Genomic DNA, 12,016 nt, shown 5'->3' with positions numbered 1-12,016 from the left:
TCCCAACACTGACACATACTGGATGAGTGTCCTGGGGCAAGTCTTAGTAATATCTCAGTGACTCTAAGGAACCTTACCAAACTTTAAGTTGCAGAGAAGAAATGCTGACCTACATTCATAGTTCTTCTCCAACAGCTCCCTATACCAATGAAATCATAGGTCTAGTCCTACTCACCCCCAACAAACACAAAAACAACAAAAAATGCCTTGACATAACCCTGGGAAGAATGTATTACAAGTATTATTTTTTCCATCTTACAAATGGGGATACTGACACTCAGAGAGTTTAAGAAATTTTTTTATGGTTCTAAGACTAGTAAGCATCAGAGGCTGGGTTTGCATTCAAGTCCACTTACCCCAAGAACCAGCACTCTTTCCATTAATAACATGCCAACTCAAAAACCCAGGTGTCCCCTCACCCCAAGTCTATTGTCCTTTCTAGGAAGACTAACCCTTCAATTCTCCTTGGAGCCCCTTCCAAACAATTGATGATATTATTTTGGCAGCATTCTGTAGTAGCCCCCAATTTTGGCAATAACTGACAAGTTTTGAAGGCTGGGAGAGGGGGTGGGCTAAATTGGTATAATTTTCTCTATTTTTTCTCCAGAATGTTATCACTCCTTTCCTAATAGGCACAGCATGAAGTTTTGACCCAACCCATTAGACTTGTCTCGCTAGAATGAGGCCAGAGATTTTTCCGGTCCTTCTTTTTCCCAAGCAATCTTTAAGAAATCATATTTTCCCCCTTCAAATGTCTCCTTATAGGATTGGTTTTCTGAAAGCCATTTTTCACGTTGGACCAATTTCTAAGAAATATGATGCGCTCTCAGGCACTCTTTGCTTCCAACCAGCAGGCTCTATTCCCAAGCTTTCCTGACATCAGGGTTGTTGAGACATGAAGTAATGGAAATAAAATGGAGCCAGGTTAACTCTACGCTCCCACAGTAGGGCAGAGGTAAAACAAATGAGTGTTCTTTGGATTTTAAATAAAGTAACATCTTATTTCCTTCTAGAAAGTGGGGAAAAAATGTGTTCGTTACTTCATAGGGTAGACTCTTGAACTTTGTTAGTTTTCAAAAGTGACCTGAACCTTTCCATTACTTTCAGTGAGAAGTTAGATGATTGACAAGGTCCAAGTCTAAGGAAAGAACCATAGCTCAGACTTAGCCAAGTCAGTAATGAATCTGGGTTTTGTATATTGAAAATTGCCAGGCTGTAGATGCAAGAGGCAGACTGTGAGTGCATTGACAGAAGTAATCCTAATCCTTTAATTTTTTTCATTTTAGTATGGAAACTCCGGAGGCCCCTTAGTAAATCTGGTAAGTCTTTTTTAAAAATATTAATTTTACAATATTTGTTTAGCACTTGATAAACTTTTTTTTAAAAGAAATTTGTGCAATTCCAGTTAGCAGTTGCTCTGTGAACATCCTAGGTCCTGACTTCTTGCCGTTATGAATTTACATAGGCAGCTAGGTGACACAGTCGGGAAAACCTGAGTTCAAATCCAGCCTGAGATGTTTATTAACACTGTGATCCTGAGCAAACACTTAATCTCTGCTTACATTTTCCCCATTTATGAATGGGGATAACAATAGCACTTACCTCCTAGAGGCAGGTTGTGAGGGCAAAATGAGATAATGTTTGTAAAGCACTTTGCAAAACTTTAAAGTGCTATAGAAATGCTAGCTGTTATTATTATTAGTAATAAAATTTTTGGATAAATCATTATAAGTTCCTGTGATGTGCAGAACATTGTGGCACAGACTGATACAGAATTTAGATAATACGTGGTCCTGCATATCTTGGAACTTAAAATCTTTGAGGGGGATATGATAAAATGACAATAAATATAGTATATTACACAGTGACATATATCATATTTTACATGACATTACATAAGAGGCAGCATGGTATAGTGGATAGAGAGCCTGCCTAAAAGTCAAGAAGAGTTGCCTTTGAGTTTAACTTGTGACACTGGCTATGTGACCTAGGGCAAGTCACTTAACCTTTGCCTCAGTTTCCTCATCTGTCAATGGGGATAATACTAGCACCTACCTCCCAGGATGGTTGTGAGGATCAGATGAGATGCTATTTATAAAGCACTTAGCACATTTCCTGGAACCTAGTAGGTGCTTAATAAATGTTTGTTCCCTTCCTTCGAGTTTTTTCTCTAGTAGTAGTGATACATATCTGCACTCACCATCCTCAATGACCCTGAAGACCAGGAGCTGAGTTTAGGACTGAAGTCAATGGAATAGAATCACAAAATCTCAGAATTGGGAGGGAACTCCCTGATGAGCTCTGACAGAGGTCACTGTAGACTGCATTCCTGCCCACAGCTCTCCTGACTGCAGCCTAACCAGATTAAAATGTCATTGGGAAATATTTAACAAAATAATTAAAAATAGAGTAGAACTCAGATAAGGTGAATATGTGGTTTTCTAAGTCAAATCATGGCCCACAGGGATCCTCATGTATAGTTTAGTGGCCCCATTTCTATTGAAGTTTATTACCTCTGATCTCGGCCAACCTGTACCTGACAAAGAATTCTCTTTACTGTACACCTGACAAGGAGGCCTTGAGTCTTTGTTGTGAGACCTCCAGTTATGAGGAAACCAACAACTCTCAAAGAGTTCGTTCGCCTTTGGATAGCTCTTAAGTCAAGATAAGTAGCATTTATTAAATATCTACTATGTACCATGTACAAGGGCAGCTAGGTGGCACAGGGGATAGAATGCCAGGCCTGGAGTCAAGAAGACTTGTCTTCCTGAGTTCAAATTTGGCTTCAGATACTCACTAGCTGGGTGATCCTGGGCAAGTCATTTAATCCAGTTTGCCTCAGTTTCCTCATCTGTAAAATGAACTGGAGAAGGAAATGGCAAACCACTCCAGTATCTCTGCCAAGAAAACCCCCAATGGGGTCACAGACACAACTGAAAAGCAAACTATGCACTCTAAGTGCTAGGGATTCAATGAAAGGCGAAAAAAACCAGACTTTGCTCTCAAGGAAGTCACAATCTAACATGAGGACATTTTCCCTTAGTATAGATCCAGCCAATTTGTCTCTGCAACCTCTCCCCGTTGTTGCTGTATCTCGCTTTCTTTTCTGTCAAAAGAACAAACTTACTCCCTTTATCCATGCTGACAAGACGTGTCTTCTTCATTATTGATTCTTTCAATTAATCCTCCTAGGATGACTTTGAGGCCCTTCGCCAATCTTGGTTGCCCTTTTCTGGATGTCCTCTAGTTTAGGATTAGCCTTCCTAAAATGTACAAAACTTAGGAGTCCATATGGATTAAAGCTACAACCCTGGTCTCATCCATAAGTTAACTGGCTGCAGATAAGGAATTAATTGCCTAAGGGCTCAGAGAAATTTCAAATGTCCATAGGTCTGCCTGACCAAAAGTCATAGGATTATAGAATGTTAAATTTAGAATGGATTTTAAAGATCATACAGTCCAACAACCTATATTTACTTGTAAGGGAACTGAGGTCCAAAGAGGTTTGTCTCTAATCTGAAATTTACAGCACAAATGAATAATGGAAGCAGGACCAGATAGAACCCAGTTTTCTAACTCCTATTTCGATATTTTTTCCACTATTTTAAAGACCTGGAAGTCCTTTATGGAACTTCCATTTTAAAGAGAAAAGCATTTGCCAATTGTGGTTTCTGAAGTTGGCAGTTTGCTTTTGTAATCCCATGTTTGACAAACATTAATCAGTGGTATTAAGACTAATGTTTTAATGGCATATCTCCTGCCCCTCCACTGGGGAAAAAGAAGAAAACCATTGTAATAAATATGCGTAGCTGAGCAAAATAAATTTCCCCTACTCTGTCAGGAGGTGGGTAGCAGGCTTCATCATCCTCTGGAATCATGGCCAGTATTTAATAAATGTTTATTGAATGAATGAATGAAAAGGTAGTGAGTTTGGGGAAAAGATAATGAGTTAATGTTTGGAGATACTGAGTTTGAGAGGTGCCTGTAGTTTGAAATGTAGTTTAAAATGTCCAAAAGGTAATTGGTTATGTGGAACTAGACTTCAGAAAAGAAAGGGAGGTACTAGTTAGTAAGTTGGAGTTATAATTTTATTGAATTACCTCTCCTTACTGAATTTCTGCCAACAGAAACTGACCTAATACATTCTTTGAGGTTACTAGCAAAAAAGTTTCCATTTTCTACTTTTTAAAAAAAAATACATTTAGTAATGGCTGTCATTGGTTATCATTATGGTTGGTCAGAGTTCTTAAGTCTTTTAAAATTGTTTGTCTTTCTAATGTTATTGTATCATTAGTACTCCTGGTTCTGCAAAGACAAAACTGAAAGTCCCTGACCTCAAGAAACTTACATTCTGTATCAGAGAGATAACATATAAACATTTAAGCATATAAAAACATAAAAATTAAATACGTATTTTTATGGGGGAAGAGCCTACCATTGGGGGAGGGAGATGATCAGTAAAGGTGCAATATAGGAGGTGCCCCTTGAATTGAAGCTTGTTGGAAACTAGAAGCAGAGGTAAGATGAGAGTGTATTGCAGGCATTGAGAACCCTGAGCAAGGTCAAGAAGACAGAAGTCAGAATGTGTATGAGGAACAGCAGGGAGACCAGTCTGATTGGATTGTAGAGCGCGTGAAAGGGAGTGACGTATAACAAGTCTGGAAAGGTAGGGCCGAGGCAGGCTGGGAATATCTTAAGTGCCTAACGAGCATGTGTATTTGACCCTAGGAGTAATAGGGAGCCATTGGAGCTTCTTGAAGAAGGGAGTGGCGCAATCAGATCTGTGCTTTAGGAATACCGCTTTTTCAGTCATGTGGAGGATGGATTGACATGTGGAAAGACACAGGGTAGGGAGAGAAATTAGGAGACTAGTATAGTCTGGTCAAGAAGTGATAAAAGCCTGAACAAAGTGGTGGCCACGTGAGCACAATCTAGGGAAGTGGAAACAGATTTGTTTATGTGGGAAAAGGGAGGGTAAAAACTAAAGGCTGTGAAACTGGATGAAAAGTATGTTGGTGATACCTTCCCCAGAAACAGATGTTCAGCACTCATCCTCCTCTTTCTAGTCTTCTTTCATCTTAACCCCCAAGCACATACTCTTTGATCTAGTGGCACTGGCTTCCTGGCTGTTCTACTAACAAAACACTCCATCTCTGGCCATTTGCTCTGGCTGTCTCCCATGCCAGGAACACTTACCTTTCTCTGCTGTAACTGCTGACCTCCCTGGCTTCCTTTTAAGCCCCGACTAAAATCCTGCTTTCTACATTCCATGCCTTCCCTAACCCCTCTTATTTCCAGTGCCATACCTCTTTTAATTACATCCTATTTATCTCGTATATAGCTTGCTTTGTATATATTTGTTTGCATGTTGTCTCCTTCATTAGACTGTAAGCTCCTTGAGGGTAAGGATTGTCTTGCCTCTTTTTGTATCCCTAGTGTTTACCGCAGTGCCTGGCACAAAGTAAGTGTTTAATAAATGTTTATTGAATGAATGAATGAAAAGGTAGTGAGTTTGGGGAAAAGATAATGAGTTAATGTTTGGAGATACTGAGTTTGAGAGGTGCCTGTAGTTTGAAATGTAGTTTAAAATGTCCAAAAGGTAATTGGTTATGTGGGACTAGACTTCAGAAAAGAAAGGGAGGTACTAGTTAGTAAGTTGGAGTTACAATTCAATTGAATTACCTCTTCCTACTGAATTTCTGCTACCAGGAACTGACCTAATACATTCTTTGAGGTTACTAGCAAAAAAGTTTTCATTTTCTATTTTTTAAAAAATACATTTAGTAAACTACTTATTTTTCAATTTCAGGATGGTGAAGTGATTGGAATTAATACTTTGAAAGTGACTGCTGGGATCTCCTTTGCAATCCCATCTGATAAAATTAAGAAGTTCTTAACTGAGTCCCATGACAGACAGGCTAAAGGTATGATATCACCAAGACACTCATGGAGAGCCAGTGTATAGTCTGAAGTCAGAACTCCAGCCTCCCTTGCATGAATCACAGTTGTTGTCAACATCATGGTACCTTTCACATACACCATTGCCTAACCTCTTAGTAAGCTCCATAGAACCCTCTGAATCTAACTTCAAAACAGAGAATATGGTGCCAGGGCACTTAACTTGTTCTCCGTGAACAACTAACCAGGATTGTTTTATATTTTACCTTTTACTTTCATAGGAAAAGCTGTCACCAAGAAGAAATACATTGGAATTCGAATGATGTCACTTACATCTAGGTGAATACACAGGCTTTTATTTTATTTCATTTTTTTTTAAATGACACTGAGAGTTAACTTCAAAGTTCACAGTGGTGTCCCTAAATGCCAGTGAAACTTTGTCTGAATTTCTCTAAATGTGTAAGACTAATGATGATATATCATAGAATAATAATTCACATTTATGTAGCACTTTGAGCTTTTACCAGCTGTTTCCTTTACAATAAGCCTGTATGGTAGGTAGTACAAGTAGTATTAACCTCATTTTATAGATAACTGAGGCACCAGAAGGTTACATGATGTGATTACAGTCATTATGAGCATGTGAAGTATTTGCACCACTCCTCAAATAAAGTTCTGATTCCAAGACCCGATGCTCTTTCCATGACCTTGTGTTGCCTAATTTCCTAAAGACATCTCTTTAAAATGAGATCTCCTGGGGCAGCTAGGTGGTGCAGTGGATAGAGCACTGGCCCCGAAGTCAGGAGGACCTGAATTCAAATTTGGCCTCAGACTAAACACTAGACATTTACTAGCTATGTGACCCTGGGCAAGTCACTTAACTCCAATTGCCTAAAAAAAAAAATGAGATCTTCTCCCATCATGATGGCACATACATTTTTCAATGGGAATTTTCATAAAACTGCTCTTAAAAATCTCAGGGCTTCAGTACCAGGTTAAAATGAGGAAGTCTCAGCAGTGAGTTGAAGGCCCAGAAATGCTGGCCAGGAGTTTAAACTGGCTCTCATATTTTGTAACTTATTCTTTTAACCAAAAGAATTTTATCCCATTCTTTGAAAGCTAGAGAGCCTTTGTTTTTTCTTTCATTCTTGTTTGTTTCATGTAAATTTCATTGAAATATACATCCCTAGAAAACTCTGAACACTGTCTTTCCCACCCCAAGCAGAATACTTTGCCTTTGAGATATTAAATTTTGCAGGGTAAAGTATGTGGGAGTTCGCTTGTAGGAATGCTAGGTCAAGCACATTATTATATGATTGAAATGACTAGTGATTCTTCCCTCCCCCTATCTCTACCCTTATCTTGAGCAACTTCATTTTAATTTTTACATGTCATGACAAGTTCATAAAAAACTTTATGGAGAAACCTGGTATACTACCATGAGGGATGGGTTCTACCTATTGTTGCTTGACAAGGGCATTGGCTAAACCTATGATAGCTTTTTTATGGGCTTAAATACAAATGGCTGCACATTTCACACCATTTCCTAGAGGTTTAATGATTTTGCAAGGACTAAACATGGTGAGTATTTTTTGTTTTTGGAGGGAGAATGGCACACTGGTGGAGGGAGAGGTTGCATTTGGGAATATTACCAGCAAAAAAGTTTGCATTTCAGATCAAAACTCTAGTGGTTGCAGAATCTGGAATTTGTAATTTAGCAAAACATTTAAAAAATGTTAAATTGTCTTGTTGAGGGCTCTAACCTAGGAAACTGAGTAGGCACATCCTATTCTGACAATAAGGTGAGGAATAATAATAATAATAATAACAACACACAGCCATAATGTTCCTTAAGATTTATAAAGTGGGCTGAATTGAAATCTACACAGCTGGATTGATATGGATGATGTGTTTTCTTCCTCCATAGTAAAGCTAAAGAGCTGAAGGATCGTCATCGAGACTTCCCTGATGTCCTTTCTGGAGCTTATATCATAGAAGTAATTCCAGACACTCCAGCTGAAGCGTAAGTTAGAATTTTCCTGCCTCTCCCCATGACTGACCCATCAGCATAGTTCCTTACCAGTAGACAGCACAAATGGTTGTTGTTTGCCTCGTTGTGTGACAGAAGTGTGAGATTTCTGGTCTGTTCCTGCTGTGGGATCTGGCTTAGGATGAGGCTCAACTTGAGCTGCCTCAGACAGAGAAGAGGAAGGAGGCCTCCTGTTCTCTAAAGGGATGACTTAACTTTTCTAACAGATGTGTAGGAATTCATTATGAGCATGTGATGGATCTATGATTTTGTCAGCATGGGGAGTCCCCCATCTCAGAATTCCTTCTACCAAAGCAGCTTGAAATTCCATCTATTGCTCATAAGATTAAATCCTGGGGAATTGCCTGAAAAACAGATTGATTATGTGAGTTATGTAGGATCATATGGTTAGTCAATTTCAGAGATGGAATTTGAACTCGGGTCTTCCTGACTCCAGACCACCCTCTATCCACCATGACATTCTTTCTCTATAATGGATATACAAGATTAAATCCTTTGGGAATCTCTGGGGTGAAGCTGGAAAGGGAAAAGAAGTTCATTTTTTAAGGTTCACGTGAAAAGTAGTGGCTCATCTGACAATCAACATATATCGTATCTCTAAGAAAAGTGGCATCAGTATTACCTGTGCTGATGGTGTTAGGAGTGGAGAGCCACCATCTTATGTTAAAGTTAGAGGACCACCAAGCGGAAAGAGTATTGTGAAGGCAAAATGTGCTCTAGTATAGTGAAAAGAATACTAGCTTCGGAGTCAGAAAACCTGGGCTTCTCTATTTAATACCATTGTGACATTGGGTAAGTTGGGACATCACTTTCCACATTTCTAAAAACAAGGGGCTTAAGCAAGGTAATACTCAAGGTCCCACCTAGCTCTGAAGCCTAAGATCTCATAACACTGAGCAAATTACTTAACCTCTCTCTGCCTTAGTTTGCTTATCTGTAAACAGAGGACAATAATTGTACCACTAACCCCACAGGGTTGTTGTGGGTAAATGGGTTTGTAAAGCTACTGCTTTTTTTTTTTTCTGCTTCTAGAGATACAGTTTTCCTAGCATGGTTGGAAATGGGCCTATAGTTACTTCACCCTGTTACAAATTACTTGGCTGAAATAAATTTGTCATGCTTGCATTAGCCTTGTAAATTATTAGCACTTTTGTATAAAATCAACTATTTAGCTTTAGCCAGAAGAGTTCAGGAGGCACTTCAAAATGACAGTGATAGATAGTTTTGTATTTATTTCCTTTGGAGATTTTTAGGGTACTTCCTACTAGGAAGTATTAGGTATGAATCTTTACAACTCCCTCTCGTAAACCTACCCCCAGCCCTATATATTAGCCTTGTGGGTTCTGGTCTGTGCTTTTCTTGGGAGGAAGAGGAGAAAGGGACCTAGGGGGAACGTGCATTTCTACCTGGCAGGTTCCTAGCATTCATCCTGCCCAGGATAGGGAATGGAAATGATGCTAGACCTTAGAGTCAGGAGAACTGAGTTGGAGGCTCAGCTCAAGCATTCACTAGCTACTTGACATTGGTCAAACCTCTTGGAATGTCAGCTTGCTCAATAGGATGGTGTTGGATTAGCTCCTCTCTATGTCTCTCCCTTCTGCTCTAAATCCCCTTCAGTAGCACTCTCAGTGGTCAACCTAGAGGCGTCAAATTGAAGCAATGCCATGAATGATATACTCATCTTTTTTTTTTTTATGTTGCAGTGGAGGCCTTAAAGAAAATGATGTGATAATTAGCATAAATGGAAAATCTGTGGTCTCTGCCAGTGACGTCAGTGATGTCATTAAAAAAGAAAGTACCCTGAATATGGTTGTCCGCAGAGGCAATGAAGACATTATGATCACAGTGATTCCCGAAGAAATCGATCCTTAGATAGAAACACGAGCTGGATTCCGTGTTTTCTCTGAAGCCATTCCCAATCGACTGCTTATAATGACTCTGTGCTGGTACAGGAAACATTATTAGACTTTTGACCAACATTTTGCTTGTTCATCAGAACAGCACTGGCCAACAAAATAACTTTTAATAGGTTTAAGGTAAAACAAATGTAATGTTACAGATACTCAGACAATAATTATTTCCTTCTGTATCTTATGTACACAGCATTTTCTCTTCTGCCAACTTCGTCTGTTCCTGCTTAGAGGGTCAGCATTTGTTTCTTTCTTTCTGCTGAGCCTTCATCTTAGCCTGACTAATGAAATTGATCAAATAACCAGTAAGAAGGGTGCCAAGTGGATTTCATAATGGCACTCGGAGAGTTGGTTGGAAACACCACTGCAGTGAGATCGACTTTTGAAGATCAGGAGTGGGTGAATGCTGGCTTAGGAACAGAATTTAGGCAGCTTCCTTTCAGAAGCCATGACCCATTGGGAGTACTATGGCCTTTGAGTTAGAGCTATTAAAATACTTGTACATATTTTCTTCCCTGTGTCATTTATTTATCAACAGATGGATATATTTTTTTCTGAAATGGTTGTTATTGAAGGTCATCTCATTAAACTAAATCTGTACATATAGAGCTGAACTCTTAGGGTTACATATCAACTATTTTAAGCCATCCTGTGTCAGAGAGGGGATTAAACTAGATGATCTCTGAAGTGCTTCCCAATTCTTATCAATGAATCAATCAGTGAACATTTATTAAGAACCTACGAAGGCACTGTGCTAAGTAAGTACTGGGGATACTGAAAGAGACAACAGACAGTCCCTGTCCTCAAGGAACTTACAATCTAATGAAGACAACATGCAAACAAATATATACAAAGCAAGTTATATCCAGGATAAATAGAAAATAATTAGCAGAGGGAAGGCACTAGAATTAAAAGGTATTTCGATGTATTGATTCTACAAATGTAATAGTTGCTATCCAAAAGTTGTGGGACCAGAGCTCATCAAATTAAAAACATCCTACCATAACTCAAAGGGTCAAGAAGTTTTGGGGCAAGGGCAGAATACAAGCAAGGCATCCTTGGTGTTGTCTCGATGTAAGGCGTCCAAAAATTGATTATAACTGCCGTTGTGGGGCTTGGGATAATGAACAGAGAATTTAGTGCATTTAAGTGAGGATCTTAGGTGATTCAGAGAAAATAAAAAGTCCAGTGAAGTCTTAGACTCTCCAGGGTGTTTAAGTAGCTGATAGCAACTCTCTGAGTCAGTGAAAGCTTCTAAAGGGTCTGGAAAATTAACTTTTGAAAAATGACTGTTCCAAAACCCTAGCTGACCTTTGAGGTTCCAGCTCTAATATTCTGTGTGACCTCATGAAAGTTACTTAGCTTCTCCAGCATTGCAAAATCCTAGGCTGCAAATTATCCAGGCCTAGCCTAAATCTTTGTGCTGTGGCCCAAAAGAGAAAAATGATTATTTATGCCAAGAAAAGAGACTTTGAGTCTGCTTTATTTTGAGCAGTCAGAACTTGGACAAGCGCAGGACACCCTCAAAAAATGCCTGCTATGATCCTTTGCTGTTTAGACCTGTCTGGGTTAATGTTTATCTGCTAAAATACCTTCTGAAAGCAACCTCCCGTTCATGAACACCAAATTGATACAGCTAAACGAAAGATGTTAGTCATTGGTTTTACTTAACATACTCTCCATGAATGTTAAATTTGGCAAAATGCAATAAGGGATTAGTCACCCAGTTAAATGATCAATAGACATTTATGAGCCTGCTGTGTGTGCCAGGTAAGTATATCTATTAAAAGATGAATATCCTATCTAGCAAAGCAGTATTGGAGAGTCCAGGATGGTGACTGAAAGGACTTCAGAAATAGAAACACATGCTCTGTTCCTGAGAGTTGATGATGGTGGTAGTGACTGACTTTTCTCCCTTTGTTCCCTGCATGTGTTTATTTCATTAATTCATTAATTATCTGATTATTTAATTCATTAATATTTGATGACACCCAATAAACGATGTCCTCAGGGCTCCACTGCCAAGGAATCAGCATCTGCACTTTTTCTCGGTGGTCTTGTGTCCCCAAGGATGGCCACAAGTTCAGAGAGCCCTGGTTCTGTTTGTGTCAAGGCTGTATTTCTAAATATATTTTGGAGTACAGGTGTGCCTATATTC

The 12,016-nt window shown here is 39.1% G+C and overlaps 1 protein-coding gene across 1 annotated transcript in view; it reads left to right on the top strand.

Annotated features, from left to right (window-relative positions):
* Positions 1–10,364, top strand: part of HTRA1 (HtrA serine peptidase 1) — a 70,976-nt gene extending 60,612 nt beyond the window's left edge. Inside the window, exons 5-9 of the mRNA XM_020979244.2 lie at positions 1,287–1,319; positions 5,810–5,924; positions 6,180–6,237; positions 7,826–7,921; positions 9,652–10,364. Of these exons, the coding sequence (XP_020834903.1) occupies positions 1,287–1,319; positions 5,810–5,924; positions 6,180–6,237; positions 7,826–7,921; positions 9,652–9,820 (471 nt within the window). The 3' untranslated portion in view covers positions 9,821–10,364. The remainder of the gene's footprint in view (positions 1–1,286; positions 1,320–5,809; positions 5,925–6,179; positions 6,238–7,825; positions 7,922–9,651) is intronic.
* Positions 10,365–12,016: the final 1,652 nt, after the last annotated feature.

The sequence above is a fragment of the Phascolarctos cinereus genome, unplaced genomic scaffold (genome assembly GCF_003287225.1).
Source record: "Phascolarctos cinereus isolate Bilbo 61053 unplaced genomic scaffold, phaCin_HiC Scaffold_3;HRSCAF=262, whole genome shotgun sequence".
NCBI classification, from domain to species: Eukaryota; Metazoa; Chordata; class Mammalia; order Diprotodontia; family Phascolarctidae; genus Phascolarctos; species Phascolarctos cinereus.
This window is presented reverse-complemented; position numbering and strand designations above follow the sequence as displayed.